Genomic DNA, 27539 nt, shown 5'->3' with positions numbered 1-27539 from the left:
ATATAACAATTACAGTAACACAGATTTTTATATTGTAATTGAATGATGTACTAATAGTTGAGAGCTGGTGTAGAATAAGTGAGAGAGTAAGTAACCCATCTTATATCTAGAGTAGAGGATTAACAGATTTGAGATATTTTATTAGTCCCAGTTTAATAAGTCACCATTAACCATTTTTCATAATTGTAGATTGTATGCCCCCACTGAAAAAAGTGGGGAATATACTGTGATGTTGCAGTCCCTTCTGTAATCATTTTCTGATTGTTAACTTGAGAAAAAGTAAGCATAAGTTTGTGAAACTTGATATGGACATTGCCAGTAGCGGGTAGACAACCGTTATTGAGTCTGTGATCAGTAGGTCAAAGGTCAAGGCCACTGTGGCCTTTAACACAAAAATTTTTTTTGCTTAATAGAGAATGCTTACGCCTACAGTCCTGAGATTTGGTGTGGGGTTTATACATGTACATTTTATTGATTTTTATGTCAGTAGGTGATATTTCAAGGTCATTGAGCAGTTAAAGTTTGTCTGACCAATTATTAGTCTACAGTCTTCCTAAGATTTAGTGTGGAGGTTAGATATGATAAGAACTTAGAGTTTATTGGGCCAAAGGTCAAGTCACAGTGACACTTTGTAAAATCCTTGTCCTATTAATAACTTGAGAAGACATTAAGCTAAGTTTGTTCAACAGTAAGAGATCATTAGGTAAACATCACAAAGATCACAGTGACTCAAATTCATGTTTAATCAATAACAATATTTTTTCCTGTCACTGTGAAACTCACTAGTTGTGAAACTTTCATAATTAAATTAATATAATACTTGACTTTTATGAAATAAATGTAAGTATATTAATATACCACTGTGACAGCAAATGGAATTGGGGCATTAATATCCACTTGACACATTTCTAGTTATTAATACTTGTAGCAAGTTGTACACTTAATTAGGAATATATAGAGTTTCTGCACTTTTACATTAATATATGTATGTCATAAATATTTAATAAAGATTAGAATTAACCCATATCTTGCTGAAACTAGGGTGGATTAGCCTCTACCACTAGAATAAAGCCTTGTCATTCTGTACATCTGTGTAGTCTTACCAGGCTCTATACTGATGGTAGCTCAATGTTGATATTCCTTAAACCTTAAATAGACTGTTCCAAAATCAAAACTAGGCAAGTCCATTCCACAGTTGGCAGGTTAGTGTTTAATACTTCTTCCTGGGTAAACTAGAAAAGTTCACAACACTGGTATAGCATTGAAATACAAATAAATTCTTTACAAGACTTGGTGTGTTTTTAAATATAATGAATATATATTGTTGTTAAATTTTTGAATGTTGATTCACAAATGATGTTAACCAGTTCAATCATTAAGCAGTAAATTAGATAAAGGTAAATTTATATTTCAAGCTGTAGATGTGCTATGTTTTCTGGTAGTAAACAAGTAATGCTGTATTTCAAGGTACATATTTGTTGAACATTTAAAACAAATGTATCCATTTGTTTACAATAATAAGGAGTTTTCTTACATATTATTGTAATATTTTTCTTAATGTTTGGTGAAAACTTATAAACTAAAGAATAAAGTGAAATCTTGCACATTTATTAGTAAGGACCTGTAATTCCTGTAATATTTATTTGAAAACTACCTGTATTATCCATCCTGATTTTACGACCTTATTTATTATTTGAAAGCTTTTCCTAGTGTGTTATTTGAATATTGTGATTTATTATACTCTGGTTTTAATCATCATGGACATGTATATATATAAAGAATTGATACCATGTTGAACTATTACTAAATAAACTAGAAAAAAATGATTTCTTGTTATATATTTGTATGCAAGTTAATTTCCATTCTTAAAGGAACTCCACTGAGGTCCACTAGCCTAAAATTATAAATTTTGAAATTCTTTCTAAAAGCAACTGGTACACTTTAATTTGAAACCAAGCTATAGATGACATATAAATATACAAAGTATTAAATTGATAATCGATTTTATTTGATTTTTGGCCGATATGAGTGAAAAGCGTTGAAACGGTGTTCATTTTTTGGACCAATTTGCACAATAAAATTGATTATTTCTGGGAAATGGAGTGAGCGAATGATTTGAAATTTTGTACATAAGTTTTTGGTCTAGACATACATCTAGTTGTACAAAAATCTTGAAAATAATATTTTCAGTCCCTTCACTTTAAAAAAAAACACAGTGGAGTCCCCTAAATTTAGATATGGTTTATCAATGTAGATTTTTATGTTGCCTTAAAAAGGCGACATATAGGGGTTACTTTTGTCGGCGGCGGTGGTGTCGACGTCTGCGGTGTCGGCACCTTGTCCGGAGCATAACTCAGTCACTTAAGTCGGGTTGACTTCAAACTTGGTATGCATGCTTCTTTCAATAACTCGAAGTGCAGTGCACAAGGACCGGTACTCTGCACTTCTTAATTTATGAGTTATTGCCCTTTGTAAATTTTCATACTTTATTTTTGTTCAGGTCATTTCTCCTCAAGTATGACAGCTATGGACATGAAACTTCATAGGATGATAGATACTCTGCATGTCTTATTTTTGAGTTATTGCCCTTTATTAATTTACATACTTTATTTTTGTCCAGGCCATTTCTCATAAATTATAAAAGATATGGACTTGAAACTTCATAGAATGATAGATCTTATTGTTAAGAAGTGCAGTGCACAAGAACCAGTACTCTGCACTTTCTAATTTTTGAGTTATTGCCCTTTGTTAATTTTCATACTTTATTTTTGTTCAGGTCATTTCTCCTCAAGTATGAAAGCTATGGACATGAAACTTCATAGGATGATAGATACTCTGCACTTCTTATATTTTGAGTTATTGCCCTTTGTTAATTTTCATATTTCATTTTTGTCCTGGCCATTTCTCCTAACCTATATTGTTCACAAGGCGACACATCCGACTCGCGGAGTTCTAGTTTTTAATTTGTGCTGTCATTCCTGCAAGAACAGAATAGTTTTTGGTAAAATCCTATAAGCTATTAAATTGGTTTTTTATCTAACCTCTACTGGTTTAACCCAAAAGGAAAAACTGGTATTCATCCTTCATTCTGTATGTGAAATCTGGATCCTGCCATTACTCAAAAAGAAAAAAAAGCTGATATGTGGATAGATGACCATATAGATATAATGTATGTTTCATGTATGAAGAAATGTATTTTAATTTTCTGTCTTCTGGCCATCCTTTCACCATTCCATCTGACAGAAGAAATCTGGATCCTGCCATAACTCAAAAAGAACAAAGCTTAATTGATGATACTTGATATGTGGATAGGGACTATTGGAGATTATGTATATTAAATTGGTAGTTTTATTGTGGATGCTATGGTTATGGAATAGGTGAAAACCAAACAATGAAAACTGAACAAATCTAATAGTGGACGTATCATGTCAACCCGACACTTAAATGTGTACCATGTCTTGCAATTTCGAGCAGCTGCAACTTCAAATAACTACATTTCTTGGGAGCCTATGTATCTTAACTTGAACCTTTCTTGCGATTACAGCTAGTAGATTTGTTATACCCTGTGGATCTGAATCCTGCCAAGTACAAAAGCTAGATGAATGATACTTTGTATGAGGATAGAAGACAATAATGAGCTTATCATTAAAGGAAATGTGGTTACTATGGCTATGGAAATGGCTGAAAAACAATGAAAATTGATAAGTAAGATCATGTGAACAAAAGCTAAGTTGATTAAACTAGTTAGTGGACAGAGGACATCATATCTGCACATTGTTGAGTTCAACCTACAACACCCATTATCAGGTTAAAGGTGAATGTGACCTGTTATTCAAATTGTCTTGTAGATATTGTTCAGTTTAAACTATCAAGCATTGAGAAAAGTTGAGCTCCATGCTCTTTGGACGGCTATTTTTTGTTTGTTTCATTGTGGCCTTAAATACACCAAGAAGCAGCTTACAGTCATTTGAAAAGTAAGTTTGTTGAAAGTAAATTATACAAATTCATACAAACATTACAAGTATAAAATTATAAAAGTTTGGTGCCATTCTATAATTGACTTAACAAATTATGAAAACCATTTTTATAATGTACTAGGTTTTTATTAAATAAAATGCTGTATACAAAACACAAACATCTAACAAGCATACTCCATGGTCAGTAAAAATCTTGTAGCCATGTATAGGTCTTAACATTGACAAAATATATAAAAAAACATGTACAAAATAAGCTTTTTAAATACAGTTAGTTATTTGCACTTCGAAAGGTCTGAATTGTTCACACAGTAGTATCATGTTACACTTTATTTGCTCAATTTCATCAGCATGTAATGACAATTATCTTTTTTTACTGTCTTGTACAATAAGAAAAGAAATAAACTTTAAATAGCCTTCAAATGCAACTTATTATAATTTATCTTTTTTTATATATAAAACAACTGAAAATACCTGAAAGTATTTGGAACTATACTAGCAACAAAAAGTCTATATAAAATCCATACATTATCACAGATAGAGTTCAGCAGTAGATAATTTTAAGCACAATAATTAGAACAAGAGTTTAACAAGATAATGTCACTGATCATTATTTATATATCATAACACTTCCATACTATAACATATTTTATGCCAACAGCAGTAATATTTGAGTTCACAATATGAACCAGTTTGCATGATTTACTAATATACTGACAGTAAAATGTTCACATTAAGTTGATGTACTAACAAGAATGGTGAAGATTATGAGATGTACCAGTTCCACTTTGTCTCATCATCCTCTTCGTCATCACTATCCTCCACCGCTCCTTCTTCTCTTGTCAAGTTGACACGAGGCAATCCTCGTAGAGAGTTCACCTTCTTCCATATACGTCTGTAACAAAAATGACAAAACTTTAAATTTTTATGTATTTAGCAACAACAATGCAAATATTAATCATACAAGGTAATTTAAGACAAACATTCTCTCATAAACGCTTGACTTTACTGGTATTTATTTATACATAACATACATCAGTGCCAGTCATGAGTTAATATCTGCTTTGAATCTGGAACAGTCCATTTGAACTTAATTCATTAAAAAAAAAAATTGAGCTACCAACAATAGAAAACTTGGTCAGACTGTCTGCATCTGCAGGCTGGTCCAGTCAATACTGGTGGCAAAGGCTTTTGTAATCACTTATGGTCCCAGCAGGTTAAAGGTTTCATAAACAAGTGTTATAGTTACCTAGCATCTCTTTCACTAGTATCAGCATCTTGTATTGAATCTTTTAGTTCTGTCTCCATCTCATTGTTACTACGCTCAAAATATTCATTCTGTTTCAACAACTTCTGTACCTCAATCTGTCCACAAAATAAATAAATGTTTAATTTTTGTCATCAATTAGTCCTGATTTTAACTAGAACTGCCACTATCATGGCGTGAATACCCCCGCATACCACTTTGTCAGAATCAACAGTAGCCATTTAGAGCTCAAGGACAACCTCCCTGCCAAATCTGAGGTTACTAAGCCAGTGCATTGCTAAGTTATGTATTCTACATGCTTCAAATGTGAAAATGTCAAAATCAATACATTGCGGACAGGACATTCTTTAGCAATTGAGAAGAAAAGCTTTTTTTTTTGTCAAGGTCCCTGTGACCTTGACCTTTGACCCAGTGACCTCAAAATCAATAGGGGTCACCTCATAGTCATGATTAACATCCATACCAAATATGAAGACTGTGGGTCAAAGGAATCTTAAGTTAATGCGTGGACAAACTTTTGAAGTCAAAGTCCCTATGACCTTGACCTTTGATCCAGTGACCTCAAAATCAAAAGGGGTCATCTACTAATCATGACTAACCTCCATGCCAAATATGACGACTGTAGGTCAAAGGAATCTTAAGTTACTGGGCGGACAAGCTTTTTGAAGTCAAGGCCCCTGTGACCTTGACCTTTGACCTGGTGACCTCAAAATCAATAGGGGTCATCCACTAATCATGACTAACCTCCATGCCAAATATGAAGACTGTAGGTCAAAGGAATCTTAAGTTACTGGGCGGACAAGCTTTTTGAAGTCAAGGCCCCTGTGACCTTGACCTTTGACCTGGTGACCTCAAAATCAATAGGGGTCATCTACTAATCATGACTAACCTCCATGCCAAATATGAAGACTAAGGGTCAAAGGAATCTTAAGTTATTGGGCGGACAAGCTTTTTGAAGTCAAGGCCCCTGTGACCTTGACCTTTGACCTGGTGACCTCAAAATCAATAGGGGTCATCTACTAATCATGACTAACCTCCATGCCAAATATGAAGACTAAGGTCAAAGGAATCTTAAGTTATTGGGCGGACAAGCTTTTTGAAGTCAAGGCCCCTGTGACCTTGACCTTTGACCTGATGACCTCAAAATAAATAGGGGTCATCTACTAATCATGACTAACCTCCATGCCAAATATGAAGACTAAGGGTCAAAGGAATCTTAAGTTATTGGGCGGACAAGCTTTTTGAAGTCAAGGCCCCTGTGACCTTGACCTTTGACCTAAAAATCAATAGGGGTCATCTACTAATCATGACAAACCTCCATGCCAAATATGAAGACTAAGGGTCAAAGGAATCTTAAGTTATTGGGCGGACAAGCTTTTTGAAGTCAAGGCCCCTGTGACCTTGACCTTTGACCTAGTAACTTCAAAATCAATAGGGGTCATCTACTAATCATGACTAAACCTCCATGCCAAATATGAAGACTAAGGGTCAAAGGAATCTTAAGTTATTGGACGGACAAGCTTTTTGAAGTCAAGGCCCCTGTGACCTTGACCTTTGACCTAGTGACCTCAAAATCAATAGGGGTCATCTACTAATCATGACTAACCTCCATGCCAAATATGAAGACTAAGGGTCAAAGGAATCTTAAGTTATTGGGCGGACAAGCCTTTTGAAGTCAAGGCCACTGTGACCTTGACCTTTGACCTAGTGACCTCAAAATCAATAGGGGTCATCTACTAATCATGACTAACCCCTTGCCAATATGAAGACTAAGGGTCAAAGGAATCTTAAGTTATTGGGCGGACAAGCCTTTTGAAGTCAAGGCCCTGTGACCTTGACCTTTGACCTAGTGACCTCAAAATCAATAGGGGTCATCTACTAATCATGACTAACCTCCATGCCAAATATGAAGACTAAGGGTCAAAGGAATCTTAAGTTATTGGGCGGACAAGCTTTTTGAAGTCAAGGCCCCTGTGACCTTGACCTTTGACCTAGTGACCTCAAAATCAATAGGGGTCATCTACTAATCATGACTAACCTCCATGCCAAATATGAAGACTAAGGGTCAAAGGAATCTTAAGTTATTGGGCGGACAAGAAAAAACCGACGGACGGACGGCCGGACGGACAGCCGGACGGACGGACAAGCTGATTCCAGTATACCCCCCTTACAACTTTGTTGTGCGGGGGTATAAAGACAATTAAGTCTTTATAATTAAATTGCAAATTGCTAACTGATGTTTTCATATACTTTTGTCAACCAAGTATAAAATTGATTCTTGTGAGACTATGAACTTCAATGTCATCCTAATTGCTCATTTTCTTTTTCATCAGATGAATTTTAAGTTCAACAGTTACTTGTATAAATTATTACACTTCAGGAAAAGTTTATGAATATAATTGAACAAGCAAATAAATCCATACATTAGATGAACAAAGATATGCAAACTTCTGAAGCAACACAAAACATACTAATTAATGTCTTACATTTTAACTTAAACTTTGCTAGTTTTTATGTGTATGTTAAAATCACTCTGGAATCAATTAATTCATAACTATCTATTCAACAACTTTGTGGAATAGATATGTGTATGTTGCCTTTCCTTTATGTAAAAATATGATCATCATTCCATTTTTTGATGAAAAAAAATTAGAGTGCTTGGTTGGCATTGGTTGTAAACTTATTAAAAAGAAAATTAAACTGTTTTATAACAAGGACAAAGAAGCCTACCTCTGTCTCTTTAATACACTGTTCTAGATGAGTGCACACCGTCAGTGGAACATATTCCTTTCTCAGCTTTCTACGAAGGTCATTCAGGGCGTCTAGTTTTTCTAGAATCAGAGCTTTACCATGCTCGAGCTCCTCAGCCAGTTCTACTGGAGAATCATCCACAAACATACTGACCACTGGTAGTGATGGTGGCTCTGTTATAATATAATACAGTTATACTAATTCAAACACCAAGTTTTGGTACAAACTAGATAGTTATATTCTAGCATGAAAGTTAAAATGAAACTGTACAAACATACCATATAATTTTATTCAAACACCATCTCTATCTCTTTAAACAGGTTGAAAGTTTGAAAAATAGGTATATGTGTGCAAAAAAAAACCCATAAAGATTATTGTATGGTTTCAGTTTTGATGGTAAGAAGTTGTGATGTCAATTAATTTCTTGTCAAAGACCCCCTGTATATACTACACCTGTTGTTTCGTCATCATCATTCTTACAACAATAAATTATCATTGTTATTGGGATAATTATGTGCAAAGGCTTATTTAGATATTTTTATGTGAATATATATGACTTATGTGTATAAAACATACCTGGTTCTGAACATTGGCCAACCATTCTTCCTCCTCTTTTACTTGCTGCCTTAATCTGGAGATAAAAATGGTAAATATTAAACCAACTAAGGTAAGAATAAAGTGTTTAAAAGCCAATCACTTTATACACTTTTGTAACAAATATAATCTATGTTAAGACCTCCATAACAATTCTGAAATTACAAAATCAAGTTTGAAAAGTATTTCAATATAAGGGTAAACTATATAGAGTCTATAATATGTACTTCAGTCATAGAGCATCTATACTTAAAGTTAAAAATCAATTTGAACATGATTTAATAATTATTCTTACAAGCAAATCCTGTTTATCTCTGAAGACCTACATTTAAAACCTTAGCTCGTTAAATTAACTTATAAAGTTACATAACATGTATATGAGAAATCAATGTAGATAATATACTGTTAAAATTCCTTCAGTACACATGCACTTACTTTTGATTTTTTTCCAAGAGCTCTTTAGCCTCTTCTTCAAAATTTTCCACTTTTTTCTTCGCCTCCCCGAGTTCCTGTGGTCTTGAGGTTCCGCGGGCAGACATCTGTTGTACCTGATCACGTAACAGACGGCTATGTTGAGGTGTCTGACTGTCTAATAACTTGGTGATGTAGTTATCATACTCCGACTGTCAACAAAAACATCAATGTTTACATAATAACAAACATAACAGTCCAAATTAAAATAATAGCATGAATAATTTATAGATCTGCAAGTCAATAACTTTTTCTAATATAAAAATAAAAATAGATGCAAATTCAGTATGACAATCAGCTTCAAAATATTTGTTATTCATGAAGTAGTGAAACAAATAATTACAAGTTAAGTCCAATGAAAAAAGTTATTTCTTAAATTAAAAGCTGCTGAAAATATTTTAATTTGCAGTAGTAATAGAAGAGGCTACTATGTGAAGTATTCAAAGTATATCCTTATCTTAAATTGATGTACATGACATCATTTTATACATTATCATTTAAAAAAAAGATTTATCACCTTTATGCATTTTAACATATAGCCAAATGTTGGTGTTTCATCAATAAGGTCTTCAAAGTTATTACTGAACACCTGTAACTTGTGAAAGTTTGGTCCTATACCTCCAAGATTCATCACTTCCAGGTCCTAAACATATTAGAAAAATCATGCATTAAAACATGAACATAAAATGTAAATAAAATATATATATTCAGTTAATTGTTGCCTCCATGGTCAAAACATTAAGGCTGCTGACTTCAAGTCATTTGCCCCTCACATCTATGTGTGCAAATACTGTTGGGGACTTTGGATTCTTTAATACAAAGAAGCTATAGAGCTAGCTTAAGGAAGGTTGGTGGTTCTACTTAGGTTACAACCTGTGCTTGAGAAAAAAAAAGGGCACCTGAAGTCCTTCACCCTCCACCAGTAAAGCTGGTGTCATGTCCTTGGATAGTTGGTGTGATGTAAAACCACAGCAAAATAAAATATTTATTATTTCAATACATAGAAAATTACACCAAAGGTTCTATTTGCAAGGTAATATTTACAATATTGTTACCTCTTCAAGTCTCTTTTCTAGGTGCTCCACTGCCTTAACCCCTGACAATACTTTCCTTTCTCTACAGTCCTGTTTCCTTAATACTGTATCCTCAAATTGTCTTAGTTTATTAAACTGGTCTGATTTTGTTACACCACTTGTAAATGATGGTAAAAAAGAATGTTTCTGTACAAGATAACCTTCAGCATCTAATGTTTGTGTTAGATCTGCCATAATGTCATAATCAGAATCAAATGGCCTTGACCTTGCAGGAGGAAAATAGCTTTGTTGGACACGAGGTGATTTGACCATAAGTTCCTGATTTCCTAGCTCCTCAACTAGAATACCATCATCCAGTTGAGAGTAGATAGACTTTCCAGAATCAATTCTTAACTTCTGGCTATCTTCTGAAGCTCTGCTTACATCAGTGGTTTCTTTTCGGAAACTGTTTATCTTTTCACGTCTAGGTGTTTCTATTCTATTTGGCGATGGCATAGGAACACTGGCCATAGTTCCAAGACTAAATTCATACAGAACATCTTTCATTTCTTTTCCCTTTTCTTTGTTTTGCTTTTGCCTTGGCGTTGGTAACCCTGGAACTAAGTCTGAATCTTTCACCACTGATTTCTTTTTCTTTGAAGATTTCCATATTCTCCCACCACCCTGTGTTAGGTGCATGGGAGGTCGAAATAAATTCTTTTCATTGAGATGACCCCAAGAATACTCATCTATATTTTGTTTTTGAACTTTCTCTACACTGTTGATAGCATCTCTCAGCTGCCTGTGTGATGTAAACTTGTAGGCTGTCATCTTAAGAGTCCAACAATACTCAAGATCTATCACTTTATCACATCATTATTGCTTTATGTGCATCTGCAAAAAAATAAAATAGTAACCATTTTTGTCCATAATTAAGTCCACAGAATTAGCAAAAATGTGTCAAAGGTCCTGTTTTTATGAATCAGCAATGCTTGCTTTCTTATCAACTGATCACCTAGTTCTGTGTGATTTGTACTTGGATGAAGCCTAAAAAAAATTGTTTGTCTCCGGTGTCCCTACCTACCTTATTTTCTGCCACTGACCCTAAACTATTTGAGGGGAAAACATAATAAACTTTGTACCGCATATTCATACGGGGAAGTCAAAGGCCGGGTCCGCAAAGCGGGCCCGGGCTTCGGCTTACCCGGCTATAGACTACATGTGTATATTTAAAAGAAAATCAAATAAAAAAACTATTAAAAAAATATATAGAATTCTATACCTATCAATGAAATTTTCAGTGTCAGTTCTAGTTAGGCACCGCCATTTACAATGTAACTCAATGATAAAAGGCGGTGTATTCCGATAACGGAACAAATCTCAACTTTTCGGATTAATAATAATTGTCGAGTGTTCCAAGTGAAAATGGAAGCCGGTACATATAATACCGAATGACACCTTTAAAACGGAAACAAGAATTTTTAACGACTTCCCTGTTCATAGGCTTTGCCTAATTTCATATTATACCTATCAATAAAATTGTCAGTGTCAGTTCTAGTCGGACGTCCCCATTTTCAATGTAACTCAATGGTAATACGGGGAAGTCAAAGACCGGGCCCGCAAGCGGGTCCGGGCTTTGGCTTGCCTGGCTATAGACTACACGTGTATATTTAAAAGAAAATCAAATAAAAAACAATTAAAAAATATATAGAATTCTATACCTATCAATGAAATTTTCAGTGTCAGTTCTAGTCGGGCGCCGCCATTTACAATGTAACTCAATGATAATAGGTGGGGTATTCCGATAACGAAACAAATCTCAACTTTTCGGATAAATAATAATCGTCCAGTGTTCCGAGTGAAAACGGACGCGGTGGATGTAATACCGGATGACACCTTTAAAACGGAAAGAATGAAAGGAATTTTTTAACGACTTCCCCATTCATAGGCTTTGCCTAATTTCATATTAGGTGAGGTATTCCGATAACAGACAAACGCAACTTTTCGGATTATAATCGTCATGTGTTCCGAATGAAAACGGAAGTGGTGAATGAAATACCGAATGACACCTACCTACCCTATTTTTTAAAACCATGTCACAGGAAACAAACATATTTTTTGTTAGGTCCAAGGTTCATTCTTAATTTTCAAGATTTTTTGCAACATTCAATAAAGTCCTTCAAAGACAGCTTGTTATTTTACTAGCTTACACACACATCTGTTTCAGAACAAAACACCTGTACTAAACCACAGAAATGGTCTTATCAAAGAGACATCAATTTCTTGAGAACAAAGAAGCCTGGCAAGGAAACATCTTTTTACTGTGTTATTCAAAAATGTTAAAATCAAATGAAACAACTGTACTTTTGTTAATTTGGCCATTAATTTGAACTAATTATGAGGTAAAAAAGGCAGTAAACTCAAAAATTTACCTTGTTTACTAAATTCATGGGCGCAGCCATATTGTTTTTATGTTGCTGAGGTAACTAAAGAGTTTAAAAGGGGGACAACTCAAATTTCAAGTAAGGAATAATATTTATGTAAATAATTATAGTGTTTTACTACTTATGTGAACTATTGAAAGGAATTATATACTTTTTATTTCAATTTATGTTATTTGATATTGATTGTTTACATACATGTGTTCATAAAAGCCGTAAACATCACCTGTTTTTGTACGATAAATGATAAAAAATATTCACTTCTATTTTTGTTGCTAGATAAACAAATATGGCGTCCAACAGGTGCCCCTGCTAAACTTATTGAAACTTTTTCTGGTAAATACATGTTTTCTCGATAAATATTTGGTTATAATGTATAATTTACACAAAAAGTCAGTATCTTGTTATGTTATTAACGTATAATTTATTTAAAAAAAAATATTTGCACGACGCATTGTTACAAATAACAAAAACGGAAAGTGTCATATAATTCGGATATGAAACACAGTTGTGTTCTATCCAGTCGCTATCTGCTTTCCTTTTTCAAACCGTTTGCGAGAGTAAGAAAATGTATCAAGTCAAAAAGTTAAAAAGTGTCTCAAAGTTAAATAAAAAAAGAATTTATAGGATACTGGGATTATTTGAAAGATCATAGATTATGATATCTTAGCTAATCATGGTTCAACTATCTTAGTATGGTTACTGTATCATTAGACTATAGTGTATTATTTTATGGGATTTTAGCAAAGTACCATGATCTTGGCCAAGTAGCCAGCCTTTTATGCTTTATGTAATGTTGATGTGAAAACACTCACACAGAGTATAGTCCAAGATTACAGTGATATATTTTACTTAATGAATTCACACATCAAAAATACTTTTTCTTCAATTTGTTACCGTTGATATTAAAATGAGAAAGATTTGAGATTATCCACCTACCATTACAATACTCATTTATGTATTTTTTATTTTAGACAGCCAAGACATTAGAATAACAAAATGGGAGCAAAGAAAAAAGGAGGGAAGAAAGGAAAGAAGGGAGGCAAGAAGGGGAAGAAGGGGAAGAAGTCCAAGGAGCCTCAAATGACAGCCAAAGAAGCCATCCTGGCATATCAGTAAGTTAAGATCAATCCCTTTTACACCTTTCAGAAGATAATATATTAAATATAATATAATAATAATATAATAATAATAAATAATAATAATTTGATACCTGTTTTACATTGAATTAATTTATAGCCATCATTGGTTCAGCCTGATTTGAGGGGCAACATTTTTACAATGGTATATTGTAAATTATATTGTCTTTCAGGATAAATGTAATTGAAAAGAAGTTGGAGGATGTGATGTATGAGACAAGAGGATGGGAGGAGAAAAATAAACGTCATCAAGAAAGGGTAAGTATTATTATTAAAGGGACTCCATTTACTTTTTTTTTTGGCATAACAGGACTTGAAATATTTTTTCAAGATTTCTGTAACATTTGAAAAAGGTCTTGATCAATAACTGTGTGCAAAATTTCAGATCATTCCCACCTCACTCTGTTTTTCCAGGATAATCATTTTTATTGTGCAAACTGAACTAAAAATATGAGACTATGAATTCATTACATTGTACAAAAAAATGAATTATATATTTTATTTTGTGTAAACTTCTTATTATCTTTGGTATATCTGTCTGTTTTCAGGTGATTTATATGTATATAAGAAATTCAAATTTTGTATTGTTAGATTTTTTGACCATAGTGAAGTTCCTTTAAATCTCATTCTAATGACTTCTTTTTTCAAAATACACACTTTGGTACATACATAAACTATGACCTTGTCACATTTTATAGCATACATGTATATCACCCTCAGCATTTCTTTACTGTTACATTAATTTAATAAACAGACAGAAGAATATTTTCTAGAAATTTGTTCCATCTAAAATGAGTCTTGATATCAGTACGTCATTTATACATGATGTCTGACTGTACAGAATATCCCAGGCATTGTAAATTGTGTCAAAATCAAGATTTTAGTGGACAGGATATCAGGTGGCCAGACAAGACAAAATGTCCAAGATTAGTTTTTGCCAAACAGGTTTTGAAACTTAGTTTTATCAATAGTATTTTGGTTTGTGGTCAGAGATTTAGATTACGGTATTGTTATTAAGTATTCTGTTAGTTTTGTTGTATAATGTACATTATATGTCTCTAGAATGACAAGTTGAAAGAAGAACAAGGGTTGTTAATAAAGCACCTGCTAAAACAAGCGAAGGATTCAGAGAAAATGTTTGCCGGTGAGGAGGTGAAACATAAAGATGATGTTATATCAGCAATGCATGATAAATGGAATAAAGAAAGACAAAGAGGAAAACAAATTGAAGGTACATTTTACATTAAATAACAGTCTGATTTGTATGCACTTAATTTTCTGTACATTGTGTTAGGATCACAGTTATATACCTGCCTGGTAAAGTTTGAAATGATGCACAGTTGCAAAATTTAACAAAATTTGTTCATTTCTGTTTGCAATTATCAATATCAATATTATATATATGACTTGTTCTGACATAAGGATAATGATGTCAGATAGCCTGCTACAGAATAACAATGTTATAATTGATCTTTTACTCAAACACTGAAATTATGGAGTTTGTTTGCATGAAACAATCAAAACTTTATCATAGATTATTTTTAAGGTACAATTTTTACAGAAGAAAATAAAAAGCTATTCAGCAAATGACAATGGCTGTTTCTACACATTTTCCTGCCTTATTTTGAAATAATTCATGGAGAATGTCTGATGATTTCCATCACAATTTAACATAAAAAGTCTGCATTTTAACTGTTAGTTGATGAGATGACTTAAAAACTCACCTAAAAAACTTGACTTAAAAACTTGACATAAAACTTAACTTAAAACTTAACATAAAACAAAAGAGATATTTAAAGTGATTGTTGTGATTATTAAAATAATAATTAAATTGATTACAGAATTGAAAAGAGTGATTGCAGAGACAGAGAGTGAGATAGCTAAACAAAGTAAACAGGTAGAATACTGGACTAGATATAAAGATAGTGGTCAACATGATCATGCTACACTCGTCAGAACACTGGAACAAGAGGTTGATGATATGAACACAAGTTTTAATGAGATGAAAGGTGAGTTCAGGTTCTGGTTTTCCAACCAACCCTTACTTTTGCAAGGAGGAAAGTTAATTTTCTTACCTGTAGGTTTTGGAGTTTCCCCTTAATATAGATATAGTCATTAATATCATTCAATAATCGTATTCTGCTTTTCATTTCCTAGTACAGTGAAATATATTACAAACTTATTCTGCTTTTCATTTCCCATTACAATGAAATATAATACAAAGGGGAGCTATTGTATAGTGGTTAAACTGTCTACCTCTCAACCCACAGATCATGGGTTTAAGCACTACAGTGGTCACAAATATGCCCCCTCTTACAACTCTAGTACTGGTTTGTTCCAGGAAACAAGCTGAAAAGTTGTAAGTAGAGTTTGCATGAACTGGATTTTACAAAGCTAGCTGGAATAAATGATGTTCAAACTTTTATAACATATTCATTTCTGAATTAGATTGTCTTATTATTTATCATATATGTTATTACACTGATGTGTCTCTTGATATGTTATTATATGACCAAAACTATGTTTGTGTATTTCATTTTATGTGTTTCCATCTATATACACTTTGTTTTTGGAATGTGCTTATGCAGTTTCTGTCCATATTGCTATGTCACTTCAGGATTGAGCTGGTTTATTACAAATTATTTGTATATCTATTACATATGCCAATTTATACAGATACCTTTTATTACTATGCTGTAAACACTTAAAAAACACTTAAAAATAAAATTGTTAGAAAAAAATATACCAAAAATACAAATGTATTACATCTTTTAAATAAAATTTTGTCTATCCCATAACAATTCTTTACATTTGCCTGTTCTTTATGTAGTATTTGTCTTAACAGTCTTGATGAATTACTTGGTTTCAGAACCAAGAGCAATAGCTATTTATCACAGTAAGGTTTCTTATTGGTGAAAATGGTTGATTTTTACCTTAATGCATGAACATTTCATTTAAATTGAATTTGAATTCATTAAAGAACTTTTGGACGTTTGTGGATTGAAATGTTTTGTTACTATCCATATGAAGTTTTTTTTATCCAAAGTTATTTGCTGTGTTGCAAAACAATTATGATGTTTCATAATGTTATCATTATGGTTGAAAATATTTCTCTTAAAATATTTTAATTTACTTTAAAGCATTTTATCTTATTGTATTTTGATTTTAAATGGTAATCATGTTCATGAAGTGTATAGCCAATGAGAACTTAAACATATTCACAAACTGTGGTGTGCTATATTATAAAGACATCAACATGTTTTTTTTTATATCTTACATTTCTGCATTGTCCAGCTCAGAACATTTGAAAATAAAATAAGTATCAAAGGTACATGTGGATAGAGTTTGGATAAACTGTGCAGATTGTAAAATATGGCCATTGCTGCTAGCTCTGATATAGTTACTAATAGGATGTATGTCTGAATTAGTTTAACATTTTTGTGCAGTTAACTCCTGTAGTGTTATTGTATTAATGTGTGTATCATGTTTTGATCATTTGATTATTCTTGTTCATGTACAATTTTTGTTATTTGAGTTATTCAAAAAATTACATTAGAAATATTAAGGAAGGTGAAAAGAATCACATTTTCTATATTTTTTATGCAAAGATTGAAAAAATACATGTGTATACATGGTATGACTGCACAGTTAAATATTGTGTCATTATAATTGAAATCTCTAAACAAGTTATTTGTTTATCTATGCAAATTAAAATTTCTTTCATTACCTTGTTACAATTTCAAAACTTTGCATTATGTTGCATTCATATTCATTTTATTATCAGTTGATTAAACTGATATAGTTTATTAATTAAACAATTATTGTAGCGGAGTTCTTATAAAGTCATAGTATGCAACAAATAAACATATAGGTAGCATGAAAACTGAATTTATTTAAACTTTGCATGATCTTAGAATATAATACCTCAACATGTAACTATAGCGTATGCCATTAAGATTTGACTACAAGTTAACATGTGTCATTGTTGCTACTGTTTTATTACTGTATGTTACAGGCCATTTGGACAGCAGTCTGGCAAAAACAAAGGATGAAATAGAGAAATACACAAATGATAAAGTAGATCAACAGAAACACAGGGCTTCAGAAGTAAGTTTGATAGTCACTTAATTTATAAGAAAATTCTTGAAACCTTATTCATTTCATTAAAGAGTTTTCAATTAAATTGATATAACATGATTACTTTTAAAGTTATTGATTTTATATAATTTTCTATGAAATATTCTGCTATACCCCAGATTTAGTTCATTTAAAATAATGAAATGCTCTTTACATAAGAGTTTATTTTAACAGAAATAAATTCCATGGCAACATAAACAGGTAAATCTTTGAACTCTCTGTTAAACATTGTCTGTTTTCATTAATCATTACAGAAAGCTATTAATCAGATGGACAAACACAGCAGACAGGAAGTACTAGACAATGATTGGTTGAAAAGAGAGGTAAAAATATTTAATTGATTTAACAATTTTTATATCTGATAATTTAACTGAAATTAGAAGAAATAAAAGTATCAGAAGTAATCAGAAGTTGAACCTACACTGTTAGTAATGATTGTATCATACAGTTCATACAGTAGTTTGCATATTATCATATACACATACATGCACAGCGCTGGAGTGCAAGTTAACTGGAGTGTAGGTATTACCTGCCACTCGAGTTACCATACTCTCTGTCGGGAATAAAAATAGAGCTTGCTCATTGATTGGCTCATTTTTTCTGGGGTTTACTTATTCTGATGACAGAGAAAGGGATAAAGATAGAAAGTCATATTCAGATGCTCGTTCATTGGTTACTTATATCACTGTGTTTGTTAAGGTCCAGATACACCGAAGGGAAACAGAGGACTTGATGAAGGAAGTTGAGGATATTGAACGTGGTAATCTAGAAATCATGGCAGACTTGTTTGAGTGTAAAATTGAAGACTTGAAAATATCAAGGTATATATTAGTTTATGTGTGTTTATTTTTAGACTTTTATTTAGTATGAAAGTGTTTTGATATACATGTACTGTTGAAAGTTACTAGTAAACTTGCTGTTCTAATAAGGAAGACTTATGACTATATTTTTTTTACACCAGATATTTCATTTTATCTAACAATTAAGTGATATTTGTTCTTTTTATGCCCACTTTAACCCTTACTATGCTATATATATTAAATGAAGTTGACCATCTTTCAATTTGGACAAAATGTTCCAGATCTGTAACACAGGTCAAACCCTGTATTGGTTTTGTATTTGTCACATTGCATACATGTGAACTTTTTCTGGTGCCAAGTAGGGAGATTTGACCCTAAAAGTAGGTAGATTGAGTCTGTTGGGAGGGAGATTTTTGGAAACCGGACTTTTTGCGTACAGGAAGGTCTTAACACACAATAATTAAAAGCATTAACTACAAGTTCTTTAAAAACATTTTATTTTGCATGATAACAAATTAACAACCCAATTTTATCATTAAAAAACTTTCTTTATAAAACATACATGTTTTTTTTTCCACTGCACTTGTGTTTTGATGTTTATGTAATTGACTCAACTTTCACTTACACACTTTACACAATTAGAACTGTCTTTATATGTCATACATGTTTTTTGACTTCACTGTACACAAGTGTTGACTAAATGGCATACACAGCCCATATCAGACACATCAGGTTGCTTCTCACGAATACGAGATAGGACAGAGTTGTGACGGCCAACCATGACACTAGCGTTGTCAGACCCATACCCAATGCATTGCTTCCATGGTATATTCTGATCCCTGAAACAGAAAAAAAATATCAATTATCATACCTTATATATTATTCATCATTTCATAATTTAAAACAGTTTAAATTGATCCTTCCAATTAGATGTAAATCATAGCCTTACAGAATATTACATTTTGTAGACAACTGTCGTGGATGCATGTTAATCCCCATGACAATTAACAATTTTCATTCAAAATAACATAATTGGCATTAATTGACAGTGTATTTGTTTAACAATAAACGGTACTTACCAGATTTTAGTCTCCCTCGCATGTGCCTAATTACTGTTATCAGCAATTATAAACCCCGAAGTCAAGCTGTGAAAAACTGACAATATACAAACAAATTTGCCGATACCAAGGTCAAGGTAATTAGACTGTGTTACATTTTTAGTGAAATAGACACACTGTGGATGGGTAAAACGAATCGATATCAGTAAACCAGTCAATAAATGTTTACACTGATCATGATTACCGAAACGCTTGTGTTGTAAAATTTTTATTGCTTTTGAAATGAAATATCGGTAGTTTGTAAACCCCGAGCGGTAGGGGGGTCTTAGTTGGCCAAAATCGGTAGTCTACCGCCCAAATCGGTAGGGTTCACATGTATGACATTTTGTGGCTTTGAAATAGTGATAACAACTATACAAATGCATTTCTGTTGACACAAACACAGGAGTTATTTCATTATATATTTCTTTAATGAATTTATTGTTGCATATGCAGATCTAGCATTGATCAATATTTTGCACTGAAATTCCAGATCCGTACCTCAATCTTTTAAAATAGCACACTTTAAGGCAGGGGATGTTCAGGTAACTCTGTTACAAATTCTTGTTTTTCAATATATTCAGGAACTTTTTCCTGACACAGTTTAGCGAGGGTGAGAATCTAGATGAAGATGGTATATTGGAGATGGACCTAAAACAATTATCTATAGAACAATCAAGCGGTGACCAGGCAAAAACAGGTATAAGCTATAAAGTCTAATTGCCATACTTTTTCAAAGAAATAGATAAATTTATATATATATATCTACTGGTAACATAAGATCAAAAGATATATTTAAGTTGCAGGGACAGACAGAGTTGGAGATCACTAGATACATTGATTATCAATAAACTATCTTTAATGTTTTAATTTTGTTGTTATATTTTTCAGGTCTTTCAGGATTATTGATTTCAATACATTATCTTATTGAAGATTGAATATTGCCTTACACAATGTTAAGGGGCTTGAGAGATTTTGCACCTTTCACTTACAGACTCTATCAAACCAAGTCTGCAGTTTTTACCTTTTTGCTTTTGTTTTCAGTGCTTTTGACGGATTACCCCTTTTCCATTAGATTTTAATTTACACCTTGCTCTCTAACCCATTCTCTTGATATAAGATCCCAACTTGATCCATTGTGCAACACATGTAAACATTCTAATGTCAATAAAATTAAACTTTCTTCCTTTGTTTATAGAGAGACCAATGAGTGCTACACATCGTGCTGTACAGGACAAGGTGTTCTCTTTAGTGCAAGCCTCCATACAAGAGGATGAAGAAAGTGGTAAGATAACTCTTACTTTATTTCTTTTGAGTATAACTGACTTGTCTCCCTTTCATGTCCCGCTGTATTTTATACACTAGCAAATTAAAAAAGTTATAGGAGCCACATTCAGTTTATAATTTTTATAATTAATATAGCTACAATTAATTTGATGTCATTAAGACAATATGTTGATTTCTTTAGTTATTAAGCAAGGATCATTTTATGTATTAAACTTGTTTAAACCTTTCTCTATGTTGCTTCCTAGATCTAACCAGTACTGGTGCTATATTAAACATGGCCATGACCCATGTATCATTTCAACCAATTTTATCATGGTGAAGAGGAAGACACCGTAACCACTAGGTCTCTGCACTCTCAATACTGATCTATATAATCATTATAAAAACCCACAAAATATTTGATCAGTACTCAAGTATACAACTTTTAAAAGGATATGTTATGAGTTCTTTTGATAGGGATATAAGTTATTCTAGGTAAACAGGACATTAACTAGTATATTCTAAGATATTGAGAAAAACCTCTTTACATGATGATGATATAAGTTAAAACCTATTGAGTTATCTAGGAAGTGATTGTAATTTTAATTTATGCAATAGGATCTTAAGTGATATCCTTATTTTCTCAAATAACATAAGGAGTATATTTAATTAGTGCTTTTATTAAGTGTATATCCCCAACCCTTACAATGGCAGAGATAGGCTGTGTTTACAATAATTTATAGGAGTCAGTTATGAAAAATTAAGAATACACAAAATAATTAAACTGTCCATCAATTTTATTCACTATACGTAACAACCAATGATAAAAATATGTTATATCTATGTCTACTTTATTTAAATAGTAATAAAATAACTCAAGGCAGTTTTTGTCAGTACATAATTATATTTCCAAGTTCATAGTCAATCTGCTGCACTAGTTACATAAGACTTTGTTGGGTCAAATTTGAATTGCTCTTTGATCATATACTTTGGCCATAGTCTTATTCAGAGTTTCATAAGTTATTATTCTAAGATCATATAGCTTAATGCTCATATCATAGCTTTATTGTTCCAGTCATAAGGTATATTATTCAGTTCATAACTGAAATGCATACATCATAGCTACAATGTAAATTGGTCAGGTCGCAGCATTGTTGCTTATGTCATAGCTGCAATGCTCAGATTAAAGCTTTGTGTTTCAGGTCATAGCTTTGGCAATATCTACATTGTTTAGATCAAAGTTTTTTTCCAGGTCATATTTGAATTGCTAAGTCATAGCCATGGTTTTCTGACTATAGAATTGATGCTCAGGTCATAGCTACACCACTCAGGCCATAGCAGCTTTTTTTTTTTTTAAAAATATTTATTTTTCAAAAAGCAAACTTGTTCAGTAGATTTCTGAACTGCTATAATATGTGTGACTTTGTTCAGGTTAGGACATGATGTTTAAGTGCTCAGATCCATTTTTACACTGATCAGGTCATTTTAACATCACACAGAAACATTGTTCTGCTTGTAGTTAAATTTTTGTATCAGTATGATGCTCAGTTCCTATTTATGTTGCTCAGCCAGTGTTTTGTTTTCAGAAAATCAATTTTTACTCAATAACAGGTTATATATAGTACATTATGGCAAAATATAAATAAAGAAATTACTTTAATTACTACATCTATAATTTATGATATATTAAACAAAGTATGAATGATTTATGTTTAGAAACATCTATATCAGATGATGGTAAGTAATTCACAGTAAATGTTGATATAACTTGTAGATGTCCTGTGTGGAAGCAGATTTTCTTTTCTTTTCTTGCATATAATTCATTTCTGTCAAATTTTATTTGTAGCAGTATTTATACTATGTTATGATTATCAAGAATGTTAAATATTTCACATGTATTTCTGCCTTCCTTCTGTCTTCATCATTTTATCTTTTCTTAACTCTATGAAGTATTTTTTTTCTTATTTAGAACTTTTCTGGAGTATTACAAATATCTATAAATTGGTACTTTTATTAAAGTTATTTAAGTCATTCCCCTCTGATATAAGCTGCTTTTATGATATTGGTTGAATTGGATAAGACAGGGAGTTAAATTTACATTGGGGGAGTGTAAAAGATTTATCTATTTCTAATTTGAAACAATTTGTTCATACATGTATTTTAGATAATTAGTTATGAAAATATCTTTTTTCAATGTAATAACAAAGAAAGCGGGATTTTATGAAACTCTATGAAAGTCAGATTTTGGAGTCAGCATGGGAGTAAACTGTAGCAGCGGAGTAGTAAATACAGGGTGTTGTCACTGTATGTTATATGCTACACTATGATCTATAGCCAGTCATGTTATATTATACTTGAAATTTAGTTATACCAGCTATATCTTATTGTAGAATAATGCAAGGTTTGTTTACAATATAGGAAAGGTTATGGTTTTTGCGAAATAGACTGGGGGAAAATAATATTGCACTTGTATATACATGTATATGTATTCATGTCCACATTTGGTATTACATGTACATTTGTATGATTCATACTTTTCAATAATATGTCAAAAATGAACATTTCCTGAAAAATGATGCTAATGATTCTTATGGGTCTTAATTATCAGTATTACTAATTTAGAACAAAAGGGAAAATATTTTATTTAGCTGTCTTTCTATGAATTTAGCATTTAAATGTTGACAGATAAGCCTAAATAAGTCTAGATCTGACCATAATAAGTTGCCACAAACATTCTTTGAATTTCACCAAATTAAAAGATTTCCATTTTTATTCAATGCTTGATATATGAGATATTTGTTCTGACTTGCTTTTAATACTTCCGTGTGGCTTAACCACCTTTATTTTATTTTTCTTTAATTTTTATAGCTTATTCTTTATATCAGCATTTACACAGGACTTTTTACGTTTAATTTTCTATAACATTGTGTTATGTACTGTCCCTTTATATTTCAGCACCAGATGTTTTATAACCTCACTATGTTCTAAATATCAATATGACTTAATACCAAGTTAAACATAATCTAACATGTACATGACTGTATAAATATTGCACTAAAGTTTACCTAACATGGAAAAAAAGCCCTACCTAGAATGAAACAAATGAATTATTGTACATAAGCATTATGCTGTAAATAAATTGTTGTCTCAGTTTGAATTTGTATCTGCCTCATTATTTATGGACAGTTATAACAGTTTCATACTTGAGATTTCCCAACGACTCTCAAGATAAAGGAAATAGACTATCTAAATATCAAAATAGTGGCATTTTATTTAATACGGTACATCCATTGAAAGTAATTTATTGTATTTGTTACCTAACAAGGTCTTTTCTTATTTAAAATCTTCTTAAACAGTGCCATGTACCCTGTGCTGATTGAAATGAACTTGAAATAAATTGTTTTATTTTCTCAACTTTAACAGCTTTATTCTTTAAATTTCCAAAGTTTATTCAGCAACTGTTGTAATATATTACATAATAATATAAAAACTTTTTTTTTCTGATCCATACTCTAGAATTGATGGATTTCAATGTTAAAGTTTCTTTTTTGTCTAAATCAGTTATTTAGGCTTCTTTCTTTTTTCCAATATTTTAAAAACAAAATTTGTAATATAACAGATGATAAAAAGATATAAAATAAATATGATAAATCTATCCATATAGAGTAGAAAAAATTTGATGTAACATATTTTGATTATTTGTTTCAGATACAGAGAGTGTTGACACAGATTTATTAGACAATATGTATTATGAGGAAGAAAACTGGGGAGTGAGTATCATTTATTTTTCTGCCCCACTTGGGTAGGGAGGCATATAGATTTCCCCTTGTCCATCCTTCTTACTCTGACAAAACAGCAGAATGTGGTGGTATATATGTGTAGTTATAATTCTTTTGGTTTACATGTTACTGAATTAAGTTTTATACTTCATACTGAGTTTTCATACTGATTAAAAGGTTTACTAGTATATTTAAGAACAACACTTTACATGAAATAAATTATGGTAATTACATAATGAACTAACATTTTTAGTATTTATGATTTTTAATGTCAGTGTATATTGTATAATTATCTTCTTTCAGGATTATCTACAACTTGGACCTCTGGAGTTGAAGTTACTGAATGTAACAGGGCAACAGATGCCTATACATATACCTCGACAATTAGATGATGAAGAATTAAAAGTTAAAGACTGTAACCCAGATGACTGGCCTGTAACACAACCGATGTTGAAAGACCTAGTCTCACCTCTACATGGTGTTACAACCTGATCTTTGTTACAATATAGTACTCACTATAATGTTCATGCTACATTTCATGTACTTTAAAAAAATGAGATAAAATATAAGTTGATGCTCGTTACTCCAAAAATTGAGATAAAATATTAGTTGATGCTATAACTAAGATATGACATAAGTTGATGCTTACTAATAAAATATATGTTGATGCTACATTACTTAAAATTGAGATAAAATATTAGTTGATGCTACATTTAATACTAAAAAAGAATGAGATAAAATATTAGTTGATTCTACGTTATTCAAAAAAAAAACTGAGATGAAAATTAATATTAGTTGATGCTACATTACTGATGAAATATTAGTTGATGCTACATTACTGATGAAATATTAGTTGATGCTACATTACTGATGAAATATTAGTTGATGCTACATTACTGATGAAATATTAGTTGATGCTACATTACTGATGAAATATTAGTTGATGCTACATTACTGATGAAATATTAGTTGATGCTACATTACTGATGAAATATTAGTTGATGCTACATTACTGATGAAATATTAGTTGATGCTACATGACCCCAAATAATGAGATGAAATATTAGTTGAAGCTTTTTTAATCTAAAACTGAGATTCAGCTGTTATAAACTATTTTGTTCTATATTTTATCTATAGTTGCCATTTTTAATGCCATCTGTATGAACCTATTCTATGTCTGATAATCCAGAAATATCAGCAATTTCTTATACTATATGTATAAATGTGAAAGTTATTCTGTGTACAATGAATACTGGTTATAGTGTGCCTCTATTCCTTTTTTATTTAATTTGTGGGAAGTGATAGAAAGAAAAAGATATTTAGAAGTTAAATGTAATAAGAAAAATAAAAACATTCCTGCCCTTTCATTTCATTCCAAATAACACAAATACCAGTAAATATACCTTTTCTTTCAACGCATAAATTTCTCTGTAACTTCATATTTTGTTTTAGTTTTTATTTTGTTGTTTTCTAATTGTTGTGTTTTCTGTTATTACATATTTTGTTTAAATTTATCACATTAATAAGAACAATTTTCAAAACATTTGAATGAATACATGTATTGTAAATCGGCTGGTTCAGAATCCATGATTTAATAATTGGTGGGTAACGACAGAAACAGAATTTTCTTATGTGAAATGATTGCATAAATTGGTAATATGTTAATTGTTTTCTGTTTACAAAATTGCATTTATGATTATAACGGAATATATGTTGTATCAAGTATTTATTTTGCATGTTGATGTTGTAATATAAAATTAATAGAAAAAAATGTCTTAAATCAAGAAGTTTTTACTATTCTTTTTTTGCATAAAAAAATTAAAGCAATGTTTTTTACAGCAGGTTGTATTGTTGTATTTTCAAAGACCTTAATTATTGCACAGATTTTATTGTACATGTATTTATGACTGACAGTACTAGATGTATGACAAGTACCGTACTATACAAAATATGAAATGTTGTGTCCTAGAATAGTTCTTGCACAGATAACCACTTATATATGTATTTATTTTGATATAACTTGACTTGAAATAATGTTTGTTGATACAATGTAATGAATTAAATGATTGTTGAATGAAGTTTTTTGTTGTTCTTATTTTTCAATTTTGTTTAGAAAAAGGGGATAAATTTGGTATATAGACTATCTTATTCTTTTGGTTGCTTCATTTAATGATTTTCAAATGATAACTTTTTTGCAGCAAAAAATGTCAGCTTATCATTTGAAGAGTAATAATTTTTTTTATTTCGTCAGACTTGTTGCCAACACTGCTTGTGGCTTTCAGCTTAAATGATGTTTTAAAACCCAGGATGTCCCTTCATGATTTAATTTGTGCCTGACTCTAAGAATCTCTTAGGCATCTGTAAGGCCTTGTTAGTATAGTTTTGTCATTATGCCCTTCCTTGACAAAGTTATGCTTTGTCATTTATCATCTAAAGTTGACATTTATGGAACTTACAATTTCACAAGGAAATGCAGATTTTTGAATGATTGGAAGTCAAAATCATTTACTGTCCAGAATGCTTATCCTAAGTCACCTGTAATTTCAGTTCTGTTCCATTGGTTCTGGCCATAAACCAGGTCTTTTCTTGTTTTACATAAATAATGTCATGGACTGCATCAAGTTAGGGGTGCTGTTGATCTTTTTCAGATTGTGTCCTATACATGTAATTAATTCCAATCATTTCTGTTAATTATTAGATTATGCAACAAAATCATGATTTTTCTTTCCCAGATCTGTGTTGTCCAATGCCAGTCCCACAATAACAGTATTTGTTGTGAGAACAATTATAGGTAACAGGAAAATTGATGT

At 31.6% G+C, this 27539-nt stretch overlaps 2 protein-coding genes and 1 long non-coding RNA gene across 7 annotated transcripts; 1 reads left to right on the top strand and 2 right to left on the bottom strand.

Moving 5' to 3' along the window:
* Nucleotides 1-4430: 4430 nt before the first annotated feature.
* LOC132727379 (uncharacterized) lies at nucleotides 4431-12730 on the bottom strand. Its single transcript, XM_060712826.1, has 8 exons — nucleotides 12710-12730; nucleotides 10113-10964; nucleotides 9575-9700; nucleotides 9022-9209; nucleotides 8569-8623; nucleotides 7972-8163; nucleotides 5224-5339; nucleotides 4431-4869 (listed from the first exon to the last, which is right to left on the bottom strand). The coding sequence occupies exons 2-8, from the start codon at nucleotides 10899-10901 to the stop codon at nucleotides 4740-4742; spliced, it is 1596 nt and encodes a 531-aa protein (XP_060568809.1). The 5' UTR covers nucleotides 10902-10964; nucleotides 12710-12730; the 3' UTR covers nucleotides 4431-4739.
* LOC132727378 (coiled-coil domain-containing protein 83-like) lies at nucleotides 12494-26807 on the top strand. Of its 5 annotated transcripts, none has more exons than XM_060712822.1 (14): nucleotides 12494-12592; nucleotides 13486-13626; nucleotides 13824-13908; nucleotides 14713-14881; nucleotides 15492-15659; nucleotides 16520-16546; nucleotides 17666-17757; nucleotides 18042-18110; nucleotides 18487-18608; nucleotides 20269-20384; nucleotides 20883-20969; nucleotides 22667-22687; nucleotides 24659-24720; nucleotides 25033-26807. In XM_060712822.1, the coding sequence occupies exons 2-14, from the start codon at nucleotides 13511-13513 to the stop codon at nucleotides 25219-25221; spliced, it is 1323 nt and encodes a 440-aa protein (XP_060568805.1). In that variant the 5' UTR covers nucleotides 12494-12592; nucleotides 13486-13510; the 3' UTR covers nucleotides 25222-26807. The 5 variants fall into 5 exon arrangements, with proteins under 5 accessions (XP_060568805.1, XP_060568804.1, XP_060568807.1 ...); XM_060712821.1 differs by lacking the exon at nucleotides 12494-12592 and adding an exon at nucleotides 12706-12847; XM_060712824.1 differs by lacking the exons at nucleotides 12494-12592; nucleotides 16520-16546 and adding an exon at nucleotides 12706-12847.
* LOC132727377 (uncharacterized) lies at nucleotides 19068-19790 on the bottom strand. Its single transcript, XR_009625338.1, has 2 exons — nucleotides 19667-19790; nucleotides 19068-19426 (listed from the first exon to the last, which is right to left on the bottom strand). It is a non-coding gene; the product is annotated as an uncharacterized LOC132727377 (long non-coding RNA).
* Nucleotides 26808-27539: the final 732 nt, after the last annotated feature.

This window comes from Ruditapes philippinarum, unplaced genomic scaffold (genome assembly GCF_026571515.1).
Source record: "Ruditapes philippinarum isolate M1 unplaced genomic scaffold, ASM2657151v2 ctg2605_1_1_1_1, whole genome shotgun sequence".
In the NCBI taxonomy this organism is placed as follows: domain Eukaryota; kingdom Metazoa; phylum Mollusca; class Bivalvia; order Venerida; family Veneridae; genus Ruditapes; species Ruditapes philippinarum.
Note: the sequence above shows the minus strand (reverse complement) of the source record. Positions and strands in the feature narration are given on the sequence as shown.